Genomic DNA, 27,492 nt, shown 5'->3' on the forward strand with positions numbered 1-27,492 from the left:
CTGTATGTCATCCGTCAAACAGCACGTGGTCTATCTAGAAATACTTGGGTATCGGCAGGTGTTTTCGGATGCTCTTACATGTGATCCTCCTCATAGCCGTGAATGGCTTATGACCATTATGATTTGCATCATGGATGAATAATTCGGCAGTTTGTTTTGGGCACTCTATCAAGGCTTTAATAGCAATCATCTTTAAAGTCATTGAGCTCATCATTCATTAACGAATAGATGCTAATTAGTGGTTGAAGAATTTGCCTCTCATTCTCAGCACTCAAAGTCGATTATTAAATATTAAATTATAAGAACAAAAATAAATAAAACTAATGTCAACTGACGAGTGACAACTATGAATAATAAGCATCTCAACTTGCTACATAGACGAGAACCACTGTTCTAGAGAGTGCCCCATATGCATATGCACCACAAAAGTAATAATACATAGCTGAACATTAAACCTCAAGTTGTAGTTTTGGCATCGGTCCCAAAAAAACTGTAGAAAAATGTAGCATATTTTCCGCCTGTCCCTCGCATCTGTTATCTACATACACTCCATTGCACATCTGCAGATAGGTGTACACATATCTGTGCATCTCGGGCCCAGATACACAACACATTGCGGTAGCGCTATGATAATTCATAAATTAGGTTATTTACATCCGGTCACACAGGAAGCTAAGCAACATTCAAACGCGGAAAGCGCCAGGTTTGAACAACCACACACACATTCACCACAAACATACGTACAGCACAGATGACACTATCGCATGGATCATCGCCCCAAAGGAGAGCATAAATAAATAATAAATAACATCAGGCTCACCTTTGGCTTCGATTCAACATTTTTCGTCTTCCGTTCGACGGAGATTTTCCCGGCTCCGAACGAAATCTTGGAAAGCTGCTGTATAACTCGGTCCACGTCGGCATCTGGCTTTAAGTGCACCAAGCAGTACCTGGAATTAGCGAAACAGCAAGCAGAACATGTAGTAATTTGAATAATCCCGCCCAACGCGCTCACATGGTGCGTCCCTATACAGTGCGTATCCCAAATATGTGACCATCTGGAAATTAAGATTAATACACATTATTTTTACTGTTATTATTACTGTTGAACCTGGCTCGTCGCATTACACCTTTCAGGGTGATGTTGAATAGTACATACAACCAAAAATTAAAGCACAGACAAACTGGCGTGTCATTTGTAACATAGTGCGAATAAAATCATCGTTACAAAAGTATAATCGCCCAATGCTAATTACACTGTATTTTGCGAACCCGCTGAGTACATGGCAGTAGTCAAACGTCAAAGAGGCACAAAAATTATGCGAGCGCTATGAGCGAGAGATTTGCGAACTACGTAATATTTGAATAGTCCGTTAAAAAGGGAAACGATGGGAGGTGGGTAGAGTGAGACGTCTGTTTGTCTGTGATAAAAGTATACACGGAATTATTGAGAGATTTGCACCCATTAAGACTCAGCCGAAATTAATTATTATCACAGACGAATTTCGCACACGACTTCGCAGCGGCTAACGTACACAAGTTCGCTTGGCAGTTCACGGCAGGGTCGTCTGTTGCACAACAGTTAAGCAAAAAAAGTTTGATTAGTGTAAAACAGGGGTTTTCAGATCTTTTAAATCGCGGTGAACTTTTTGAAAATAAATCGCTCCGCAGTGCATATGTTTATTATTGTTAAAACAGGCAACTTGTAAAAAAAACTCGTATTTTTCGTAGCGACTTCAGGTGCATTTCGTTAACATTTTTTTCCACACTGACTTTTCCGTTGCTTATCGATGCATAGTGAAGTGGCACCAACGGCGTCATGGTTGCGATTTTTTCCGCAGTCAAGTTCGCAGATTGTGAACAATCCTTGGGTACCCACTTTACGTATTTTATGTTTAGTCCCTTACTGTCAGAGCTGTCAGATCAGTGCAACACGCTAAATATAATTTACACGAAAGGCAATTTACACGGAAAAAAATACACGGTTATGAATATTATTGGGTACCGGACTGGACACACAAAATTTGATCGTTTTCTTTGGTACATCGAGGTCTTGAAATTAGTCTATGGTGGCACAGCTAATCGTTTTGGAAAATTTCTTGCTGAGAATATTTCTAAAAAATCAAACAAGATCTTTATAAACGCTGAGTGAAATCCAGAAAAGTTTCCCAGTAAAATTCCTTCCAAGTTAGTGGCATATTGTTCTCAAGGAATCAAAATGAGAAATTCGGATTTTGATTACCCCTGTATAATTTTTAATGCACGTTTTCCCAAGACTTTGACTGGATATCTGAAAAAATCCTTGCAAGACACTTAGAAGTTTCATTTTCAAAACTTTGGCATACTATTGCCAAGATTTTTGATAAATTCACTCCAAGCGCTATTGTCAATTCAGGCGAAGCTCCTTTGATAATCATAAAAACGTTGTCAATAGATTTCCAAGTCAACCGATTTTTGAGCACTGAAAGATTTCTTCTCTGGTATTAATCAAGGACTCAGATATATTAGGGTAAATGTACCAATAGTGGTGCTATTAGTAGCTCCTTGTAGTAAAATAATTGAATAAAATTGATAATTCCACAAAATAAAAAGTCTGAAAACGTTAATCGACAGTTTTTCACTTAAATTTGTTAGGAAAAATGTAAAAACCATTGTTTATTTAAGTTTTTGCTAATAAATCACTTGCACCAACTATAGGTACACGGTTCCTATTATGGAGGTAAAATTTAACATTGATTCCTATAGTGGCGCATCCCATTGAATTCTTATGGGACCCACCACTATAGGAACACTACCACCACTATAGGTGCAAAGGAGCAAAAAAATTAAGGAAAATATTTTTTTAAAATAGGTTTTCCGCCAAATCCTGAACACAAAACTAAATTAATGTTATTAGTTAGGTATGATTCATCCATTAAAAATGCCATTTGCAAGCTTTTTGGTCGAAATAGTGCTAAATTGCCACTACCACCACTATTGGTACTACCTCCACTAAGGGAGCTTTTACCCTAGTAAGATTCCTTCTGAGTTTTTTAACGAATTCGTGTGATACTTATGAGGAGAGTTTTTGTAGACTTGTTCAATGATTCTTCGCGAATATCTGCCAAGGTGTTTGATGGATGCAGCCCGGCGTGTCGCGGTGCACTTGTCATGGCTATGCGGTGCACCAAGTGCACCGCGGTGCACGATTTGAAAACCCCTGGTGTAAAATGTAGCTAGGAAATGATAATTCAGTTCATTTTCAAGTTATCGCCTGCCACACGATATACGCATGCAAAATGGTCATTGGCAGAGGAAGCTCTCAGTTAATAACTGTGGAAGTGCTCATAGAACACTAAGCTGAGAAGCAGGCTTTGTCCCAATGAGGACGTTACGCCAAGAAGAGAGAGAGAGAGAGAGGCTTCTAGAACTCAGGGCTTAATTGGCGTTGAAACTGCCAATATTTTATCAAAGATTTTTCCTTCTTTAAATCATAGACTATTCTTTCAAATGATAATGAGACAGGGGGGGAGTGGCATGGTCACTCGAGTACATTATTCATTTTCAGCCAAACGGCAGCCAAATTTGCTAAGCTCACATGTTACAATCACCGTAATAAAGGAATACATATATTGGTTAGAAATGGCGCAAAAAAGCTAGGAAGTTCATCAAGAAAAAGAGCGGATGATTAAAAGAAGGAAAAACTTTGCTGGAATTATTAGACTTAATTTTCATAGCATTCGGTCAAGTGATATTCGGCCTAATGGTACATTCAAGTTCAGAGTACTGACTTTCGAGCAATGACAGTCAGGCTAATGGTATAGGTAAAACCTCACTTAACTTATTATTTCTATGTATTTTAAGCGATGATCCAAAAGCATATTCATAATTCATAAAAAAAATGATCTAAAAATCACGTCACGACAAACTTACTTACTCGATTGTTTACGGTTTTCGATTGACTTAAGTGTGTCATCAACAATAAATTTTGCTGTTTGGCTCACAAATTATGGTTTAAAGTAACATGATCACTTGTTCCATAATAAGAGTAAGCTTAAAAGAATTTCTTTCAATTGAAAGAAAGAAATCTTTGGAAAATATAAGTAACGCCAAACATTCCATATCAACAAAAGCTGGAAAGAACAGCCTATGTTTTGAAGAAGGAAAAATCTTTGATGAGTAGTGATCATATTCGGGCAAAATAATATTTGACCAATTGGATCCAAATCTGAACAAAAAAAATATCCAACATTTTTACAATCGATTCGAGAAAATGGGTAATCGACCCCAAACAAATAAAAACACGATTTTTTTATTAAAAACGTTTCAAATCATTATTAGAATGGGAACACTTCTGGATTATAAACTTTGAAAAATTTCTGGGAAATGGTTCTTTCTGGGGAGTAGTACATTCTGGCAAATGGTTTTCTGGGAAATGGTTCTTTCTGGCAAACGGTTTTCTGGGAAATGGTATTTTCTGGCATATGTCTTTCTGGTCAATGGCATTCTGGCGAATGGTTTTCTGGCAAATATCACACAATCTATCGCTTCACATTCCGCCGGGTTCACTTTGGTTCCATGCTGCAGCATTTACCGTTCGCACTGCTTTCCTCATAACGATGAAAGTTGTTTCCAGTTCGCGCGTGTAACAGCTACTCTGGTAGCTTGTATGTTTACCTCTAAACGTTCGCACCACGGATAACAGACGTTTATGCTAACACACGAAAAGTGTGTAAATACTAACAACCATCATTTCATTAAGAAAACCTAACTGGCAACCATTTATAGATCGCATTAAGGGGCTTGTTTACAAATGAAAAACGCAAGTAATCCCTGTCAAATGGAAACTACTGCAGCAATTCGTTGTATATATGAAAGCAGTGAGCAACGTATTTGGTCTTTGCGGTTTTTACACAGGTTTTGAGTTAAATTTTGTTCTAGAACAAACATCTGTTGTCTGTGGTTCGCACCATGGATTATATCCAACACACCTTGTGCAACGATGCGATACCGCGTTCTTTCAGCGTATCGGCGAATATGCCGGTGCTCTCTATAAAGTTTAGAGATTGTCAGTTCGACGTACCGAGCTTCTAATTACAAGTCCTTTTCCGGGGGACCGTTGCCATTCGTCTCGAATAATTTTACTCTCTTACTAACTTTCTGTTACAATTGTTTTACTGGCTGACTCACATGGCCGGGTACCAATCCCGTACTTTTCGGTTGACCATGATACATAGTTGAGCATACAGTCCTTCACTGGCACTCAGACGTTGTTGATCAGCTGCCCGTAACATGTGGAATCCCAGGTCCCAACGCACCGCACTTGTTCATCGACTTCAAGGCGGCATATGACAGTATCGACCGCACAGAGCTATGGAAAATCATGGACAAAAACAGCTTTCCCGGCAGACGGATAATTGCAACGAAGGACGGTGTGCAGAACTACGTAAGGATTTCGGGTAAACTATCCAGTTCATTCGAATCTCGACGGGGACTGCGATAAGGTGATGGACTTTCCTGCCTACTATTAAACATCGCCCTGGAAGGTGTTATGCAGCGATCCGGGCTTATCGGGGTACGATCTTCACGAAATTAGGCCAATTTGTTTGTTTTGCGGATGACATAGATATTATTGCTAAAACATTTGGAACGGTGACAAAGCTGTACACCCGTCTGAAACGTGAAGCAGCAAAGGTCGGACTGGTAGTGAATGCGGCTAAAACAAAGTACATGCTGGTACGTGGGACTGAGCGAGACTGAGCTGAGCCTGTGAAAAAAGTTATACTCTTGTTAATTCAGGTCAAAAATTTTGATCTTTAGTCTTAGTCTAAAGATCAAAAACAGAACCTCCAGGAATTTTCGGCGTTGAGGCAAATCTGTCCATCATTTGTGATACAACTACTACATTCGTTGCATATTCCTGTTGCTTCGTTTCACAACCATACTGCTCGCAGCTATTTGCAAGATTCACGAGAAAATCGCGTGGCCCATGAGCATACCTACATTGAGTTGACATATCCGGAAAAAATGCAGTTCCACCTGGCACTCAAGGTTCTCAATAAAACTCACGTGACGCGTGACCCCAGATTGATAACCACTGAATTTTGCAACACTGTTATAATGTAAAGTTGATTATTGAGGCTTATAACTTAGTACCGTAAACTGGGGAGTAGTTGATCAGTGGGGTGAACCTGATCACTCAATTATCCGCGGATATCGACTTTCAAGGAAGCAACCATTCTATTTTAAGCATTCGCAATCCAACGACGTAACATTAAAATGGAGTGGTAACTTCCTTGAAAGTCAATATCCGTGGGTAATTGAGTGATCATGTTCACCCCACTGATCAACTACACCCCAGTTTACGGTACCTAACTTAAAACTTATCACAGTTTCGAAATTTTTGATGTGTCCACTCTCACAATCTGAATTCCATTTACGCACTATTTCCCAAATAGTGTTCTCTTAAATTACGCCCAAACTCAATTAAAGCTTCCTTTGCCTTGGTGTATATTGAGGTTTTGGTATATACGGTCGAGAAATTCGGTCTATAACTTGATACCTGTTGGAACGAAGAAGTATCTAGAAATTATTATATTGCTGTAGGTACTTCACTATTTTGAAACGGAAACAATAAAACTATTAACACTTAGTTGAAGATAATAAAAGCCATAATCAGACATACTAATTTTCAGAAAACATTATTTTCCACAATAGTAACATTCCGTTATTCACGCCTTTCAATTAATAGACCAATAGGGGCTGTCCATGGTCCATGGTACCTACAAAAAAATACGTAAGGGAATTTTCACGATTTTTTGACACATCATCCCCCATTGTAAGATTTTTTGCATGAGGACCCAAATATGTTTGTATGGCGGTTTCTCAAACCCCCAACACCCCCCCCCCCTCCAACCACCTATGAACACTTACGTAATTAATGCACAACCACCTAGGAGATCTCATGTGGACATGCTATACCTAATTGTTTACCTTTTCTTTGCAGTTCGTTTTGTACCAACACTTTCAAATAAATAGTTTTAGTCTTAGTTTCAGTTTTCACTTGCGCTTGGGATAATCATCTTCAACAAAGTTTAACATCTTTACACTACTATAACCACTGCGTATGTCATCATATTCACATTCACGATATATTAGAAAGTAGCATGGTCACATCAATGTGGAACGCACTGTAGCACCAAAACATCCTAATTTACCTACCGCGGTGTGGACGGCCGATGGAAGACCACGTTCTCGATGGAGGTCGAATAGCCTTGAACTATATCCTTGTTTAGTTCCGGATCAGGAAAGCGCAGCACTAGTACATTCGGAGACTTGAGTAGTTCAATGGCCTTTGCCTCGACTAGCAGGGCCTTGGTTGCATCACTTCGGTTCCAGTTCATCGGTTGACGGGCGGTTGTTGGCGAAGCAACTGCAGACGGCGTCGGACTCGGTTTGGCCGAGGTAAACGTGCTCAACGGCTGAGGCTGCGGTTGTTTTGCGGGCGATGAAGGCAGATGTTGCGACTGCTGTCGGCGATGGTCCTCACTCGACTGATTCGGAGGCTGCAAATCATCAACTGGGTCGTGGGACGATGGGTCAAAGTCGAACGAGCTGAAACAATTTCCGGTCTGTATTGATTTGCCATTATAAAACGAAATTTAACAGAGACACATATCACCAGCAATGTGGTGGCGGGATGAAATCTGCGTGCATGCCAAAAGACTAACCGGAACGTCGTCGTCGTCACTCCTCATTCGCAGAGAGAGGAAGAGAGTGAGCTAGAGCAAAAACTAGAGAACAAACCCAACTGCATAAAGTACATGTGCAATTGGTAAAGTTTTTGGCATAGAACAGCATTTCAAATGGGCTTTCCTTTATATGCATACATATCTAGAGCAGACGTCCGAATCTTGTTGATAAACTTGAAACTGGCAGAGCACGACGAAGCATATCGTCAGTTGGAGGACCCATTTAGAACACGTTGAGATACGTGTAGAATTTTGATGAGCCAGAATTTTAATTTAACCTGGAATTCACGAATGCAATGTTGCAATAGGCGGAATACATTAGATCGATGAATTGAACCGTTGCCAAAAAAAAATACATAGAGGATTGTGGTAAGGATGCAGCGCGTTTTGCATACTTTCAAGGTTACTTTAAGCATCTTACCATTATATTGTAGGATCTTAGAAAGAAGCACATAAATCGTTCACCCAACAAAACATCACAGAGAGCATAAATCTCAGATTCTACTACGTATTATATAAACTAGAACTTGAATCATATGCTTACTCACTTGTTGTACTCAATCGACCTAAGTTAAGTTCTTCGGGAATTAACCCGTATCGGCCTGAGTCAGCGCATATGAACTAAAAATGTCACCGTTCAGCGAATACACAACGGATTTGAATAATTTTCTGACAGTGTACTCGTACATATGTCTAGTTTGTAAAAGTGGACAGAGAACGTCGGAATGGTCCCTATGGCCGGAGTTATTCCAGTGGGTCACTGGGTCAGATTCGTATAAAAAGGGCTGTTTTTCGGTACACAGAGTGTTTTCCATTATGATTCGCTATTAAACTCACTCTATTTTCACTAAAACTTATACCTCTGCAACCAAACATTATTTCCACACAGTTTTTGACCGTTTAGGAACTACCGGATGTGGCCACCGGACATAATCTCCGGAGGAACCTGCCTCATACTGTATACTGGGGTACACAACCATAACCCATTTTTTGCAGCTCTATGTATTGACTTTAGCGGTATAGTGTCTTAGAAGAATTTGTTCTGTATACTGAACTCTTTATTTTGGGATTTTTACTTTTGTGATTAATCCACCTAAAAGTGCGACAGAAATTCTTTTTTTTTCAAAAATGAAGATAGAGTGTTGGTGTCTTTTGCAAAGTTGTAGAAAAATGTATTGTTGGAACGTTTGCCGAACAAACTATTACCTTATTTGCTTAATTATAAGAGATATGTGTCGTTTTTTGTAAACGACCCCTCAAAATAGTTTTTTCGTTATATCTTTTTCTGGGGATTTTTGGTGATTTTCGTGTGTTCTACAAAGTTGTTCTTTGTTATGAAATGCACCTCCTTCTGCTTTTTTATCATTGGAATAACGCTCCAGGTGGAACAGAGCCTGCATCTCAAGAAAAACATAATGGAATCATGGAACGAATATTATAGAAATACCTGGAATGATAATAGGTCTCTTCAAGAATTTATTGAAGGAATTCCACTTGCAATAACAACCACTAGCGTAGGCAGCCTTTTCTTTTTTTCATTAATTCTTTTTGATAAATACTATGAAATGCGGGATGAAGGAGAGGGCAAGTCCCTTGTCTTGTGTATTTACAACTGAGATTCCTACAAAGGTGCTGCTGTGAATCCTCCAGATATTTCTTTAAAATTTGTTTGCTGTGATTCCTTCAGGGATTTCCAGTAGTATTTCAAGCAAAATTCCTAAAGAGAGAAATCTGGAAAAATCATTGGAAATATCTATAGAAATCCTTGGAGAAATCACAGAATGGATTTGAATATGATAACGTGGACATACTTCTGGAGCAATCTCAGCAAGAATTTCAGCATTTCAGCAGGAATTCCTTGAGACGTTATCCAAAGAATTCTTCATATTCCCAAGAGTTCCTCTTGACATTTTCGGCGGATTTCTCCAAGAGTTTCTTCAGGAATTCCTCTAGAAAATCTTCTAGGATACCTACCGTGATTTCTGCATTGATCCATTGTGTGTTGTTCTCAAAGTTCTTGAATCGGATACAAGAGAAAACAGACGCGGCTCTCCGGCGGCAGCAAGAGGGTTCCGTGCCGGAAGATCTTGTGTTGACTATATTGTCTCGCTCCGTATTATACTGGAGCAGGTGAACGAATTCCAAGAGTCCCTCTTTTTGTTGTCCATTGAGTACAAAAAAGCTTTCGGTCGTCTGAGCCACGAAAATCTGTGGGGCGCCCTGAGACGCAATGGAGTTTCGAATAAAATCGTCAACCTCATGGAAGCACAGTACGAGGCTTTTACATGCAGAGTTCTGCATACCGGAGCTTTGTTGGATCCCATCCGGGTAGTTTGGTACTATCACTGCTACTGTTTCTCATCGTAATCGACAAGATCATGGTGCGGGTGATTGACCGTGAACCAAATCGTAGGCTAGTTTGGCAGTCCATTGCAATGGAGCATACTAGACCAACGATGCTCTAACATGCAGAATAAGCTCGACGACCAGACCGAACGCTCCTCTACGGCGGGTCCACCATCAACGTCAGCAAGACCAAATCGTTGTCAATCAACACGGATCAAGACGGCTAGGACTGCTTTTCCGAATCTACGAAATATATGGAGATCCAATCAGATCAGTCAACGCATCAAAACCCGATTTTTCATCTCCAACGTGAAATCTATGTTGTTGTACGCCAGCGAAACGTGGTGCGTGTCAGCAGAGTCCATACAAAAGCTACAGATTTTCATCAGCCGATGTTTGCGGTTTATAATTCGGGCCTGGTGGCCTCACAACTGGATTCCGAGTACTGAGCTCCATCGACGATGTCATTTGAAACCGATATCAACAGAAATTCGAGAACGTAAATGGAGGAAGTCAACCACACACCACGAAAGAACGGAGACGAAATCTGCAAGCAAGCGCTGGATTGGAATCCGGCAGGACATCGCAGCAGAGACAGACCCAGGGGCCCGTGGCGATGAAGCCTCAACAAGGAAATCAAAGAAGGCGAACCTGATCTGGGTCGAGGTCAAGGCTGAAGCCAGCAGCAGTCAAGGATGGAGATCTTTTACGTTGGACCTATGTACCCCCAGAGGTGCTCAGGATACATGAGTGAGTGAGTAATTCCTGCAGAAGTTCCTTCTGTGATTGCTACAGAGATGTTTAAAAGGTACCTCCAAAAATTCACCATGAAGATTACTCAAGAATGGGTGCTGAGTTTCCGCCAAGATTACTTCATATGGTTCCTACAGGAATTTCTTTCAAAATTATCAAATAATTTCTTCGCAAACTCACCCAGGGTTTTTTTTTTTGCCGTATTCCTCTAGTGATTTTTCTCTGAATTCCTCTTCGTATTCTGGAAATCCTCTTCAAATTTCTTTGAGTATTCCTGTTGGTCCTGAAATGGTACTGTGGTTTTTCCGGGCTTTCGTGGTGGGAATCCTACAAGAAGTGTTGCTGGAATTCTTCTAGCAATTCCTGCTAGAAATACTTCAGGAGGATTCCCAAGAGCAAAAACTGCAGAAATACCATCTAGAAGTGCTTGAGAATTCTCAGCCAGAATACATGGAGAAATCCTGGTAGAAGTTCATGAATGAATCCGTGCAGGAATTTCTAAGGTTATTTCGAGAGAAATTATTGGAGGAATCCTTGGGAAAATCCCTGAAAGGATGACCGAAGCAATTTGCGGAGGAATCCTAGAAGAAATCCATGGAAAAATTCCAGAAATTTCCAGGAGAACCCATCATACATTTCTAGAGGAATTCCAAGAGGATTTCTCAAAAGATTTGGGAAGCCTGCTGGGGTGTCTCTGAAAACTCTTCCTGGGATTCCTCAAGGAAATCTCTTGTAATTCTTAGAGAAATTTCTGCTAGGAATCCTTCAGAGAATTTGTGAAAGATAACTCTAGGAATTTCTTATTGTATTCCAGTCATTACTGCTGAGATTCCTTCAGGAACTCCTAATGATTTTTTTCGAATTCTTGAGAAATTTCATGCATTTTCAGCCTCTCCAGTTATTACTGTTGAGAATCTTCCAATTCCTGGATGATTCCCTGCAAGTGGGAAGCTCAGAAAAAATACTGGAGGATTCCAGTCTGAAATTTATAGAAGAATCCCAGCAGCAGTCCAGTAGCAATCCCAGCAGTAGTTCCAAAAATAATCTGAAGAGGATTCCTAGTAGGACTACTTAGTTTCTAAAGAAATTCATACTGGTATCGCTGGAGGAATCCCAGCAGAAATTTTTAGTGAAAATGCCAGAAGAGTTTTTGGAAGTATCCTTGCAAAAATTGCAGGAGCAATCTGAAGAATAAATGATAAAGGAATCATTGGAACTACAAGCGAAATTTATGAAGAAATTCCGAGAGCAATTTCTGAAAGTATCTATAGAGAATCACTGGAAGAACTATTGCAAGATTTATTTGAAAAATCCGTGGAGGAGTTCATGAAAAAAAAACATGGAGAAATCACTTGACAAATCACAGAAAGAATTCCTGGAGGAACTTCAAGTGGACTCCTTGCAAGAATCCTGGATGGCAATCCCAGCAGCAATTCCTATAGGAACCCAACAGGCATTTCGGAGACAATCCAAGAGAAATTTATGGAAACATTACCTTCGAATTCTTCAACAAATGCCTGTTGGGATTATTTTAAATATTCTTGTTGGGATTGCTTCAAAGGTGTCTGCAATAGTTCCTTTGCATATCCTTACAAGGAATCCTCCAGAGATTTATCTAAGGGGTCCTATATAAAATCCTCTTGCTATGTCTCCAGAGATTTCTTCAAAAATTCCTTCAGGACTATGTCTTAGAATAGCAACAGATATTACAACTAGGACTTCTCCAGAAATTACTGCTGGGGTTTCTCAAGCATTTTCAGCTGAAAGAACTCCAGGATGATCTGCAGCGAGAGATACCTGCGTAATCCCAGCAAAAGTTCCTGATGGTTTCTACCAGAAATTTATAAATAAATCCCTGCAATATTCCTGAAGTAATACCAGTAAGAATTTCTTCAGATGCAGGCTCTGTTCCATCTGGAGCGATATTCCAATGATAAAAAAAGCAGAAGGAGGTGTATTTCATAACAAAGAAAAACTTTGTAGAACACACGAAAATTACCAAAAATCCCCAGAAAAAGCTATAACGAAAAAACTATTTTGAGGGGTCGTTCACAAAAAACGACACATATCTCTTATAATTAAGCAAATAAGGTAATAGTTTGTTCGGCAAACGTTCCAACAATACATTTTTCTACAACTTTGCAGAAGACACCAACACTCTATCTTCATTTTAAAAAAAAAGTGAATTTCTGTCGCACTTTTAGGTGGATTAATCACAAAAGTGAAAATCCCAAAATAAAGAGTTCAGTATACAGAACAAAATCTTCTAAGACACTATACCGCTAAAGTCAATACATAGAGCTGCAAAAAATGGCTTATGGTTGTGTACCCCAGTATACAGTATGTGGCAGATTCCTCCGGAAATTATGTCCGGTGGCCACATCCGGTAGTTCCTAAACGGTCAAAAACTGTGTGGAAACAATGTTTAGTTGCAGAGGTATAAGTTTTAGTGAAAATAGAGTGAGTTTAATAGCGAATCATAATGGAAAACACTCTGTATACCGAAAAACAGCTCTTTTTATACGAATCTGACCCAGTGACCCACTGGAATAACTCCGGCCATAGGGACCATTCCGACGTTCTCTATCCACTTTTACAAACTAGACATATGTACGAGTACACTGTCAGAAAATTATTCAAATCCGTTGTGTATTCGCTGAACGGCGACATTTTTAGTTCATATGCACTGACTCAGGCCGATACGGGTTAAGAAAAAGTTAAATAATGCATTGGGGTCCCAGAATTTCAAACTCTTATAGAATAATAATATTTTTTACCAATTCAAATGACCAATGTCTTATTTGGAAGATAAACTCATCAAGAATGTGTTGATATGGTAACAGTGGCTCCGGAACTTTTTCCACCGCGAATCTGCTACACAAGGCAGCATGTCGAACATGTGAGATAGCATTACTTTTTGCCAGTAGTTGTGGAATATCTCACGTTCTGGAACACTCAGAAGGATACTGCCTGCAGCAAAGTCGCTAATAAGGCAGAAAGCTTTCACATAGCAATAATTTAGTTCAAGAATCACTTATTACGTGGCGCTAGTGTTCTTATAAGCTTCCAGTTTAGTCTAAACGTCGCATTTCTCACGTTCAGGACTGCCGTCGGACGCATGGATGTCACATGTTAGATTTCGACATGTTTGAGGTTATCATGTCAAACGTCGTATTTTGATACATTTTTTTGAAATATTTTGTCAACATATGAATTTTCAAATATATTTCGATAGTTGAATTCAATCGTATACGACAATACCTAGCTAAAGTTTATTTTTAAACATGTAACACGTGACATTTATGCGTCCGAGAGCAGAGGACCGCTAAGAAAAAAAAAATTCTTTGGCAAAGTTGCTCAGAAGACTAAGAACTTTCACATAGAAAGCAATTTAGTTGGAGAATCATTCACTAGGTAGCGTTAGTGTTCTTAGAAGCTTTCAATTTAGTCTAAACGCCGTATTTCTCACGTTATGGACCACTTGGAAAGATATTGCCTTCGGCAATATTAGAAGACTAAGAGCTTTTACATAAAAAAAAATAAAACAATTTAAATAGTTCAAGAATCACTCCATGCATGGTGCTAGTGTTCTTAGGAGGTTCCAGTTTAGTATAAACGTCGTATATCTCGCGTTCTGGATCACTGAGAAGGATACTGTATTCAGCAAAGATGTTCATAAGACAGAAAATTTTGACATGGAAACAAAAATAGTTCGAGATTCAATCACTACGTGGCGCTAGTGTTCTTATGAGCTTCCTGTTTATTCCAAACGTCGTATATCTCGCGTTCTGGATCACTTAAGAAAACACTGTTTTTGGCAAAGTTGCTAAAAAAAACCATTCACATAGAAAACAATTTAGTTTGCTGGTGGTACTACTAGTGTTGCAAATTTTTAAGACTAAACGTCAAATACCTATCTCGTGTTCTGGATCGCTTTGAATGATTTTGTCTTCGGCAAAATTGCTAGAAAAATGATAGGATTCATCTAGTTTAGAAAACAATTAAGTTCGAGCATCACTCACTGCCACGTAATGATCTTAGAAGCTACCATTTTAGTCTAACCGTTGTACATCGCGCATTCTGGGCCCAACCGAAGAAGCCTGACTACGGCAAAGTTGCTCAGTGTATAAAGCAATTTAGTTCAAAATTAATTCACTCACGATCTGGGCCGCTTAGAAGGATACTGTCTTCAGTAAAGTTCCAAAAAAGGATGTTTAGTTCGATCTAAGCGTCTTTATGTCGCGTTTTGGATCACTTGAAAGAATAGGAGATGTTTTTTACTATCGTACAAATTGGTACGAAGGTTCCCACCCAGGTAACCAATAAGCATTTAAATAAGCAGTATTTCAGCTATAAAACTGCATTATATCTGCTTGCTGCTGTATCATAGCAGTTCGACTGCTAAATTGCCCTGTATTAGCAATTTAAATGCTGCTTAAAATCTGACAGCTGTTATGTAGCATTTCAAATGCACGATATTTTTTGGTTCATAAGCTTCCTAACTGCTACTTTATTTCCATCAAACTGCTAAGAGAGATGAGCGATGCTAAAATTGCTACACCATTCAACTTTTCAATTCATTTTCCACGACTATAGAAGCCATTACCATTCAGATGTCCTATCATTTATTGATAGCAACGAAGCAAATTAATGAGAGAACAATTCTTTTCCAATTGAATCCCATGGAATAAGACACCAATTATGCCATCGTGCATTATGTGGATGGTTTAACTATCAGCACTTGTCCAAGCCGCTGTCCGGGCACAGCAAAATAACTGCCGGTGTGGTACCGTAATCCGGGGTCAAATTGATCACTTTAAAACAACTTTTGCGGATAACATCAGTACCAATTCAAATATTGCCAAAAGAATTTCTGTAAAACGAGTACGCTGTGGATCTACATTAAACCATGCGACAGAATTTTGTTCAACAAATTTAAACTTTAAGTTAAACAACTCCCAGTATCAAAAAATTGGAAATGCCACTTTGGGGCGAAATTGATCAGTATACAATTAAGCATCGGTTGGAAAGCAAAATGTCCTTCTCTACTTAATTTTGCTCTTCTAAAACCGAATATCGCGTTTAAAATCTTACAACTAGTGAATTTAATACTCTAAATGCAAAATTAAATTTTGAAATTTCCCCTTTAACGCCTGAAACTAGGCAATTTCATTTGAATTAAGTGATTTCTATCACAATAAATTACTATTTCATCAAAAAATGATTTTTTTATAACTATTTCATGCTCTGATTAGCTACATAACTTCCCAACCAAGGCTCCACAAAAATGTTAAAACAGAGAATTTACGGGAAGTCCTACTACCAATCGATTGTTTAGTAGCAATGATTTCAGCTAAGTGAGACATACATTGAAAATTCCTTAAAAAATAAGGCAAAACTAACTTTTTTCTAAAATAATAAGAGTCTACACTCATCTCTAGACAGCTACAAACCAGATGACGTAAAAAGTTTAGGATCATTACGACGCTTAAGAGTTCCTAGTATGGAATTACAATGTAGTACCCGAATGATCAATTTCACCCCGCTGATCAATTTGACCCCGGTTTACGGTACTCAAGCCTTTAATAGATCAAAACATCAACGCGTATTATTTGATCATTAACAGCTCATCCTGTAGCGGGGTTCAGCATCATCATCAACCAGAGGAATGTGGGATCGAATCTCAAATTCAGCGGGATCAGCAAAAAAAAACAACTGCAAAAATAAACAACAGCCTCAAAAATTGCACAGGAGAGTGTGAGTAAAAATAGAAAGGGAAGAATATGAAGCAACTGAAATGCGCAGGGGAAAATATTTTTGTTTATGTTCGATTTTTTGGAGATAGGAAAGATAAGCATTTAATCAGCCGTATATTGGGCCAAAACCTGCTTTTAACTAGAACTTATGGCGCATATACGGCATATTGGCATTTAATGACCTGCAGTAAAGGCGCATATAGTGCTAAATAAATGCAATTTTTACTGCTTATTGGTTACCTGGGCAGAATTATTTTTTTTATAGGTAGGGTTCATATAAATATTCTATTCTATTCTAGTGCTTGCACAGCCAGTATTGAAAAGCATCCTGGAAATATCAAAATTTCTTCTGATATTTTCTTGTCAGCATATCAGAAATGATGTGACACAAATATTAAAATGGCCAGGCTTACTGTACAGACTAATATGTTGAAAGATTATTCAAACACTTAAGGCAATCAGGTTATCCACTTATGAATTGCGAAATTCCCATAAGACATTTTTTGAAAGCAAATTTTATAAGCTACCTATGTTCTGTAAAATTTTCACGATGTGGTTTTTCTCCGTTCCTGAGTTATGACCAATTTTGTGGAAATTGTCCAGATGTTGGTTGATTTTCGATCGTCTCTATTATTATTTGCACAAGAAGAAAAATCACATCTTGAAAATTTCACAGAATATAGCTTATAAAATTTCCTTCAAAAAAAATATTTTTTTTTGGGATTTTACCGGATTTCGAAAATAGATATTCCGACTTTTCTAACCGATTTTCCTCAACAATGGAAAATTTTGTGGAAAACAATTTTCATTTTGTATTTTCTTTTAATTGCTGAGAAAATTTGCTTCAAATTTCACAAAAAAACATTGTGTTTACGATGCTGCGTTCTTAAGTTATGGTTTTTTGAACAAATGGCTCATACAGCACATCTGGACAATTTCCACAAAATTGGTCATAACTTAGGAACGGAGAAAAACCACATCGTGGAAATTTTACAGAATATAGCTTATAAAATTTCCTTTAAAAATATTTTTTTGGGATTTTTTCCGGACTTCGAAAATAGTTTTTCCGACTTTTCCAACCGACTTTCCTCAACAGTGGAAAATTTGTGGAAAACAATTTTTATTTTGTATTTTTTTTTAATTGCTGAGAAAATTTACTTATGATTTCACAAAAAAAATGTATCTACGATGCTTTGTTCTTCAGTTATGATTTTTCAATGTAGGTGGTATATGTGGAAGATGTTTGTTTCCCACTGGAGTTTTCCGGAAAATTAGGCGACCTTGATTTTTTTTCAATTTAGTTTTTGTTCGTATATCCAGGGGGTGGCCCAAATGTTTGGGATAGGCAACTTTTTTTCTCTCACAAAAAAGTTCAACATGGTGTAACTTTTCATAGAGTGCATCAAATATTCTCAAACTTTGACCGTTTGTTAACCTATTATATGTGCATCAGTGGTAAAAATTTGAGCTCGATTGGTTATTTTTTCGCGAAGTTAAAACCGTTCTGGTAAAACACTATTTTTAAGACTATCAATTTTTGAACTGTCATATCTCGGAGACCAAGCAACCGAATTGAATTAAATTTTGAGCGATTATCAACAATATAATAATGCTTGAAAATCCATTAAAACATAGGTACTTTTTAAGCTTGAAAAAAGTTATGATGGTTTGACATTTTCGCCAATATAGAGGAAAATGAGTCAAATTTACAATACTGCACAAAAATTACTTAACATGTTCTCCCTTTAATTCAAATACGCTCTAATATATCTTACTATAGCTATCTTATGAACAGAAGTAGAGAATCTTTGGATATCAAAAATAAAACTTAATGACATTGATGTAAAAAAATACATTTTTTTCGAAAAAGATTCAAAATTGTCAATCCATTATAATTTTTTACGACGTTTAAAAAGTACCTATGTTTTGATGGATGTTCAAGCATTATTATATTGTTGATAATCGCTCAAAATTTCATTCAATTCGGTTCACTGGTCTCCGAGATATGAGAGTTCAAAAATTGATTGTCTTAAAAATAGTGTTTTACCAGAACGGTTATAGCTTTGCGAAAGATTAACCAGCTCAAATTTGTACCACTGATGCACGTATAATAGGTTGACAAACGGTCAAAATTTGAGAATATTTGATGCACTCTATGAAAAGTTACAGCATGTTGAACTTTTTTTGTGAAAGAAAAAAAGTTGCCTAACCCAAACATTTTGGCAATCCCCTGTATATATGAACCCTACCTATGAAAAACACTTCATGATGGTATTTTCAAAAATAATAAGGGGCCGTCCATATACCACGTGGACAGAAAAATCGTGATTTTTGACCCCCTCCCCCCTCCCCGTGGACAAGCGTGGACTTTTCACTGACCCCTACCCCCCTCCCCTAATGTCGACGTGGACTTCAGAAAAAATATTTCGATTTTTTTTTACTTGAAAAAAAAAGTAATTTTTAATTTTAATTTTTTTTTTGAAAATGATGCAATAATGGATAAAATATTTTTCTTAATTTATTTATTTAATATATATTACAAATATTTTCGTATTACAAATTAACTATATAGGCTACCATGGCTCTCTGAATGTTCAACCCATGATTTTCTCATATTTTTAGATTACTTTTATGCTTTTATATACTGTCTATCAAAGATTTTATTTTTTAGATCATTGCCGAAAAACATTTATTACAGCAACACTTTGAAATTGCACAATATAGTTTCAAAACTCACTCATAGTGATATGATTTTGTACTTAATGTTCTATAAAATATTTTATATAGAATTTTAATGAAAATTTTAGACACTAGACAGTTTGAAATCCTGATAATTTTTCAAGAATGCTGCCATTATAATTTCAAAATTGGTTTCAAAAGTTATGATTTTATCCTTTGAGTAGCCGTCGCAAAATAAAAACAAGTTATTAAAAAAAATAATATAATAGATAACTGTCATGTAGTAGAATCACATCAATAATACAACATAATTTGTTACACTGATGAATCTCTTTTTTTTTCTTAAATCAATATTGTCCACGTGGACATTTGACAAACCCCCACCCCCCTCTCCGTGGACAAGCGTGGACTTTTCTCAAACCCCCTCCCCCCTCTAAGTTGTCCACGTGGTATATGGACGGCCCCTAACCTAGATCAATTTTCCATATTATTGCTGAGACATTTCCAAAAGAGTTATCGAGCAAAATTCCAAAGGAATTGCCGAAATAGCTTAAAAAATGCCACCGAAAACCCAAATATAACCTAATAGAAATGTTTGAATCAAATCCAATAAAAATTGCTGAAAGGATTTACCGAAGAAACTCCGCCAAAGGTATGTAATTCTAAACACTTTCAAAGGATGACTCAAAGGAAATTCACCGAATAAATTTCCAAAAGATATGCCCAAAGAAATACCCATTTAATTTTAGCAGGAATTGGCTAAGAAGTTTCCGGAAAAATGTGGAAGAAATTCCCAAAGTAGGGTATTGGTTCCTTCATTAAGCATGTGGCTCCCATTTTCATCCTATGAAGAACAAAGGTTTGAAGCACTTTTTGTTTTGATTCTTATTTTTGTATTTTTTGTTAGAAGTGAGCACGCATGAAATCAAAAAGAACGAAATCAATTGGTGCCGTAATCGCTTGTTTTCGAATAGGATGAAATTGGGAGCGTGAGATTACTAATGGCACACAAACCCTAATTAACAAAGGATTTTCCAAACGAATTGTCAAAAAAAAAAACAAAAAAAAACCTGCAGATGAACCTGCCGAAGAAGATATTTTTAAGCACAAAGCCATTGCCGAAAAGCATTTGCTACAGTAATTGAAATTTGTAAAGGAATTTCTCACAGAAATTTTCAAATAAATTTCCAACGGACTTCCTAAAAAATCTTGAAAATTGTAACCAAAGGAATTGCTGAAAAAAAAAGTTCTGAACCACTTTTTATTCCTTGCTGGGTATATAAGTCACTGCGACCAGTTTTTAAATCTATGTATTGTGAACCTCTTAGCCGAAGACAGTATCCTTCAAAAACGGGTTGCACTTGAGTCGAGCTCAATCATACAGGGATTCAATAAACCAAATATCCGATTATCCAGGCTCGATTATTTGACAAAAATAGCTCAATTTTCGGAGGAACAAATGCTGTACAAATTTCGAATCAAAACCGAATTCTTTGCGAAAGCTTTGTTCTACAGAGAAACATTGCCGTAAACAGAATCCTTTCAAATAGTTCAGAACATCAGATCTTCGACGGTTAGATCAAACTTGTAGCTCATAGGAGCAGTAGTGACGCGATGTGAGTAAATTTAGAACAAAATTGTTTTACATGTTAAAACTTTATTTTTTCTAATCAACTCTGCCAAAGACAGTATTTTCTAAGTGATCCAGAGCGTGGAATATACGACGTTAAGACTAAACTGGAGGCTCTTTAGGATACTAGCGCTACGTAGTATGTGATTCTCGAACTAAAGTGTTTTCTTTGCGCGTTCTTAATCTTCTGAGCAACTTTGCTGAAGACTGTGTTGTTCTGAGTGTCATCTTTCGCCGACTTTCATCCAAAGTTAATGAGTTTGTGGGAAGTTATCGTTGACGGCCGCTCGACAACGGGCCAAATATTCACCGTGCGGCGAATCCTCCATAAATGCCGCGAATACCAGGTGATACAAGGTGATGGATATCATGCCTGCTCTTCAACATCGCCCTGGTAGGTGTTATGTGACGAGCCGGGCTAAACAGCCGAGGAACGATTTTCACGAAATCCGGCCAATTTGTATGTTTTGCGGATAACATGGATATTATTGCTAGAACATTTGGAACGTTGGCAGAACTGTACATCCACTGGAAACGTTAAGCAGCAAAGGTCGGACTCACGGTGAACGCGTTGAAAACGAAGTACATGCTGGCAGGCGGTAACACAAACGACAGGGCAAGCTTAAGCAACAGTGTTATGATAGACGGGGACACTTTCGAGGTGGGTCTTGTTACGAGATCACAGTCTTTGACACCTTTTCGTCGATATTTGGCTGCCTTTGTCTCCGACATTCGCAACACAACCCGGGTAGAGGTGAATGGCAAACCAATAACAAAATAATAACACATTTTATTGTTATAACTAATTTTGCCATTCACGAGTTCTTCATGAAGACATCAAAACAACATGTCAATAGCATAATTTGATATCATATCAAAATATAGGGTGGGGCGGGGCAAGATGGGTCGCAGGGCAAGATGGGTCAGTGCCATTTTCGGGCGCATTACTCATGTTTTGATGATGTTAATAATTTTGTTAGATGGCCAGCATGAATATTCAAAAGTTTTGGGCATTGATTGAAAAATTATTCACTCTCATTGGAAATAAAAAATAAAATGATTTTTAGCCATTTTTCTTATGCGATACATTCCATATAATCTCCATATAAACGGTCGCGGGGCAAGATGGGTCACCTTCAATTTTGAACGTATTTTTGGAGCATTCAAAAGTTATTTATTTTTTATTACAAGGCTACCTCATAAATGACTTCAATCAAGCGGAATGAACGCTCAAAATTATAACATAAAATTATGGACCACCTCAGGACCACTCAAATCGTAAAGTTTTTTATATTCCAAATAATTCTTTAAAATGTTCACTAGTAGCTCTTGTTTACTCAGTATGGATATGGAGCATATATGAATGCGGAACAAATTATATATTTTGACGTTTTTCGTTGAGAAATTGTGAATTATTTAAAAGGTGACCCATCTTGCCCCGCACTTTTTTCACGACGCAAAATCGATCACTTTTTAAAACTGCTTGTTTAACATCATATTTTGTATTTAATGAACTTTTTATCGACTTTTAGCATAGTTAACTAGTGTATTAAAAAGTAGCGGACGAATACAAATCAATACGATTTGTATTTACGAAGTAATGGTGATCCATCCTTAGGTGACCCATCTTGCCCCGCCCCACCCTATCATTTGCTTGTCATTTCTCTCTCTTTCTCTCTTCTTGGCGTAACGTCCTCATTGGGACAAAGCCTGCTTCTCAGCTTAGTGTTCTATGAGCACTTCCACAGTTATTAACTGAGAGCTTCCTCTGCCAATGACCATTTTGCATGCGTATATCGTGTGGCAGGCACGAAGATACTCTATGCCCAAGGAAGTCAAGAAAATTTCCTTTACGAAAAGATCCTGGACCGAGCGGGAATCGAACCCGTCACCCTCAGCATGGTCATGCTGAATACCCATGCGTTTACCGCCTCGGCTATATGGGCCCCCTGCTTTTCATTTAACAAATGAATTAAAAATTGGTAGAATTAGGTACTGCTGAATGTCTAATTTTACTATCATAACTAATTTTGTAATTACTGAGAAATTGTTGATTTCTTGCGAGTTTGATGAAATTTCGTTATGTTGGCATTTGTTGGCGCTTAAGCCTAGGCTTTCGAGTCCGTACACAGATCATATACCTGTGTTCCATCCCAGGAGTAGGCATACGAATGGAGTGCATATTAACCTTCTTAGCTTCACCACTCCCAACGATCTTGTATCCAATCCTCATTCCCCTGATAACGAAACGGTTTATACGGTTGTCCCCTTTTCATCAATCCTCCAATTCGAGAACTGGTGCACGCTATGTCTGAACCAGCAGATTATATTGAAATTGAATGTACATCGGGTTTCTCTTCACCAAACATCACTATTCGAGCTATATTTTCATTTGCAGAAGGTTTTAAAATATTCTATCGGTGAAAATTTTTTCATACATTTTGTATGGGAGATAAATAGGCCGAAATGAGAATTTCATGCAAATTTGTATGAAAAACAGCCAAAAAGATGAAAAAATCAAAATTTCCCCGATGAAATATTTTAAAACTTTCTGCATATGATAATATAGCATGAAATCTGACATTCTGTGGAAAGAAACCCGATGTACATTCAATTTTTATAATCTGCTAGTTCAGACATAGCGTGTGGTGTCAACCATGTTATTCATACGTGGATAATCTAGTTGCCACAAATTTTTGAATAATCTTTGAACCCATTAGTATGCACAGTGGGCCTGGCGGTTTTTATATTTGTATCACATCATACCTGATATGCTGCAAATGTTAATGATGACAAGAAGTAATTTTGGTATTTGGGGGCTGTTCGAGCCCGTTTGAAGTTGATCTTCAATATTAACTTCTTTTCTCGATCAGCCTAGATAGCTGTGTAGTGTCGGTAGCGATTGTCTCAATTGGCTAAGAATAACACTACGGACCGCCTGCTCCGGTGGTAAGAGTCCACTAACAGGTGACCCCTAATTCATGGTTTGATGCGCTTTATGCTTATCGTGTCTAGGAATGAATGGCTAGGGGGTATAATAAAACCCTAACCGCAAACGGGGCCTGTGGAGTACCAGGGCGCCCTCCGCAGTATGTTGCCCTTACTGCACTAACCGGAGCAATGGTGCAGTGGACCTTGTGTTTCTCCGAGACAATCAGCTGCCCTTCTTTAGTCTCACCTAAGGCTCAATAAGGGCGGGATTATGAAGATGTTGTTAATTAGTTTAAATTTTCACCTACATAGTTTCGCATTATGCGATTTACACAGTGTATTCTGTGTATCCTCGCCGTTGGCGTTTTCCAATCGATACCGATCTGGGTTTCGATACCGGCTGTTCTTTGTTGTGCTGTTGTTGCGAAAAGTTTAATCTTGCCTAGTTTGGGTAGTGGCTACGGTTAGGATAGCTCAGATCAATCGTCAGCATAAACGAACAGCAACAAACAATCTTTGCAGAATTATGCAAAATGGTACATCCCAAGTGGCCTTGATCCAAGAACCTTACTTCCGTAAAAGGAATTTCTATCTAGGAAACCTTGTGAACCCGGTGTTTGCTACTTTCAATAAACATGAAATGGCAAACTCGCGTGTCATGCCTCGTGCCTGTGTGCTTGTCAACAACGCAATAGTTGCTAAACTCATTTCTGAACTAACCACCAGAGATGTATGTGCTATCACAATTGGCTTCTTTAGGGTTGTTGAGATAACTCCATATTCTGAATCTGCATGCCAGACTGAGCCGAAATCCAAATTTTCATGGTTTTTGGAGCCCGGGAACCTATTTAAAAATAAATTTGAAGTTTGTATGGGAGCGATTTGTCGAATCACCCCTTGTCGTATTTTGTACTGGGTGGAGCTGTCAAGCAGTTGCCCAGCTGTCAAAAGGTGATTTCGAGAAATCTCTTAAAAATTGATTTTAGGTACCAAAATAAAGTTCTAAAAATCTGAAAAAAATCATAGTGGCTCAGAAAAAGGTGCTCTTTCTAATAGAATCATAAAATCAATACATTTTTCAAAATTTAAAAACCCAATTGATGTATCTGTTTGAAACCTCAACAGGAAATACGTCTATTGATCGGTTTATTTACCGCATGACTAGAGACTGTATATATAGAGACACGCAAAGACAACTTCTTTTGAGTGTTGTTCTTCTTCTTCGCCCGACTTTGTTTTCACAATTTTGCTGGCGTGCTCGATAGGTAGCCGATTTGACAGTTCGATAGGTAGATTTGGTTTCACTCTTTGCGGGACTGTGTTATAAACAGACTGTACGCATGACGAATCATCCCCTACGGATGCGGATCGCATACTGTACTTCAAAAGGCCTTCCGCTAATTGTTGGCAGTGATGCTAATGCTCTCCATATCATCTGGGGCAGCTCAGACATTAACTTGAGAGGCTCAAGTTTTTTTTTTAGAATGAGGAAATTTGTTGGTTAGCAACACCGTAGAAAAACCTCATTCTGCACTACCTGACCTTGCTCCGCGGCACGCCCGTATACTTCCAGTATGATGGAGTACTTAAGTAGTACAGATCTTGGATTACTTTACATAGGCAACCGCCCAACCTTCATAGTATCTGCTAGAGAGGAAGTGTTAGACATAACGCTTTGCTCTAGTAGTCACGAGCTGACCAATTGGCATGTGTCAATGAAGAATCTTTATCTGACCATCGCTACATCTTTTTTGAACATTTAAGTGTTACTTCGCAAACATTGGCGTTTCAGGAATCCCCGGTCAACAAACTGGGATCTTTTTACTGATTTGGTTGAGGCCAAATTTCATGGATACTCACCATCCATTGACACTCCAAGTGATTTAGATGATGCCGTTGCTACTACAACGGCCTTCATCATGGAAGCTTTTGAAGAAGCCTGCCCTCTACGGTCTGTGAAGATCACAAGAGGAACCCCTTGGTGGAACTCTGATCTGGCGAAACTCAGGAAATAATATAGAAAGAATTGAAACAGACGACGTTCGGCTGGTTCGGAGGCTTTCAGGTCGGCTCGCAAGGCCTACAGGAAAGCTCTCAGGTCTGCTGAACGATCCGGCTGGAAAAACCTTTGTACAAATGTCTCCAGTTTGAGTGAAGTCAGTCGGTTAAACAAAATCCTTGCGAAATCTAAGGATTTCCGAGTGAACGAACTTCGTTTGCCAAATGGCGATCTGACTTCCTCTGATGAGGAATTTCTGGAATGCTTATTCAGCACACACTTCCCTGGATGTGTGGATATTACATCTTCGGATGACCCTGATGTCTTTTCTTGTAGTTATGATTCTTTAGCTTCGGCTCGGAGTATCATAACTTTAGGATTGATTGAATGGGCACTAAATAGCTTTGCTCCATTCAAATCTCCTGCAGCAGATGGGATTTATCCTATTTTGCTTCAGAAGGGATTTGATTATTTCAAACATGTTTTGAAAAAATACTTATTTGCAGTTTTGCTACAGGGTATATTTCCAAATCTTGGCGTGATATTAATGTGAAGTTCAAAGCAAAGAGTTTCAGACTTATCAGTTTGACCTCTTTTTTCTTAAATGCTTAGAACGCATTGTGGATCACCACATCTGTGATGTTCATCTGGCCAACGTGCCTCTTCAAGTGAACCAACATGCCTACCAATCTGGTAAGTCCACTGTGACTCTTTTACACAAGATTGTTTACCATATCGAGAAAGCATTCGCTCAAAAGCAGTCCTGATTGGGTGTTTTCTTAGATATCGAGGGTGCCTTTGACAACGTGCCTTTCGATGCCATATTGGAAGTCGCACGGAGTCATGGTATATCCCCAATGATTTCCAATTAGATTCACCAAATGCCCAAAAATCGACATTGCGTCAAGCGGCGATTAGGAAATTGAGTGTTACAGAGATACGCTATTGAGGCCACTCAATAATAGCGGTTTTCCTACTTATAGTTTTGCCGACGACTATCTAAAATTGTTAGTCGGTATGTGCATCAGTACTCTTTTCGACCTGATGCAAAGTGCTCTTCAGGTAGTTGAGGGTTGGTGTCGCCAATATGGCCTTTCGGTTAATCCGAGCAAAACATCCTCTCCTCTTCTTGGCGTAACGTCCTCACTGGGACAAAGCCTGCTTCTCAGCTTAGTGTTCTATGAGCACTTCCACAGTTATTAACTGAGAGCTTCCTCTGCCAATGACCATTTTGCATGTGTATATCGTGTGGCAGGCACGAAGATACTCTATGCCCAAGGAAGTCAAGGAAGTTTCCTTTACGAAAAGATCCTGGACCGACCGGGAATCGAACCCGTCACCCTCAGCATGGTCATGTTGAATACCCGTGCGTTTACCGCCTCGGCTATATGGGCCCGAGCAAAACATCTATTGTTAAATAAAAAAATAAAAATAAAATCGGGTTAAGTACGGTTCCTTTGAATTCCACTAAGAATTTGCATCCTTTGACAGATACGTATTTCGACCTCAACTGTAAGGTCGTCTTCAGTGTCTTGTACTTGACTGTACAAGACACTGAAGACGACCTTACAGTTGAGGTCGAAATACGTATCTGTCAAAGGATGCAAATTCTTAGTGGAATTCAAAGGAACCGTACTTAACCCGATTTTCTTTTTATTTACAAATATT

General features: G+C 38.4%; 2 protein-coding genes across 2 annotated transcripts in view; one reads left to right on the plus strand and one right to left on the minus strand.

The window, feature by feature from the left end:
- Positions 1–27,492, minus strand: part of LOC109423859 (uncharacterized) — a 47,383-nt gene that overhangs the window by 15,743 nt on the left and 4,148 nt on the right. The window contains exons 2-3 of the mRNA XM_029879442.2: positions 7,201–7,593; positions 821–950 (exon numbers count right to left, since the gene is read on the minus strand). Of these exons, the coding sequence (XP_029735302.2) occupies positions 821–950; positions 7,201–7,593 (523 nt within the window). The remainder of the gene's footprint in view (positions 1–820; positions 951–7,200; positions 7,594–27,492) is intronic.
- LOC134288187 (uncharacterized) overlaps positions 1–27,492 on the plus strand; it is a 504,266-nt gene that overhangs the window by 4,837 nt on the left and 471,937 nt on the right. The window lies entirely within an intron of this gene.

This window comes from Aedes albopictus, chromosome 2 (assembly GCF_035046485.1).
Source record: "Aedes albopictus strain Foshan chromosome 2, AalbF5, whole genome shotgun sequence".
In the NCBI taxonomy this organism is placed as follows: domain Eukaryota; kingdom Metazoa; phylum Arthropoda; class Insecta; order Diptera; family Culicidae; genus Aedes; species Aedes albopictus.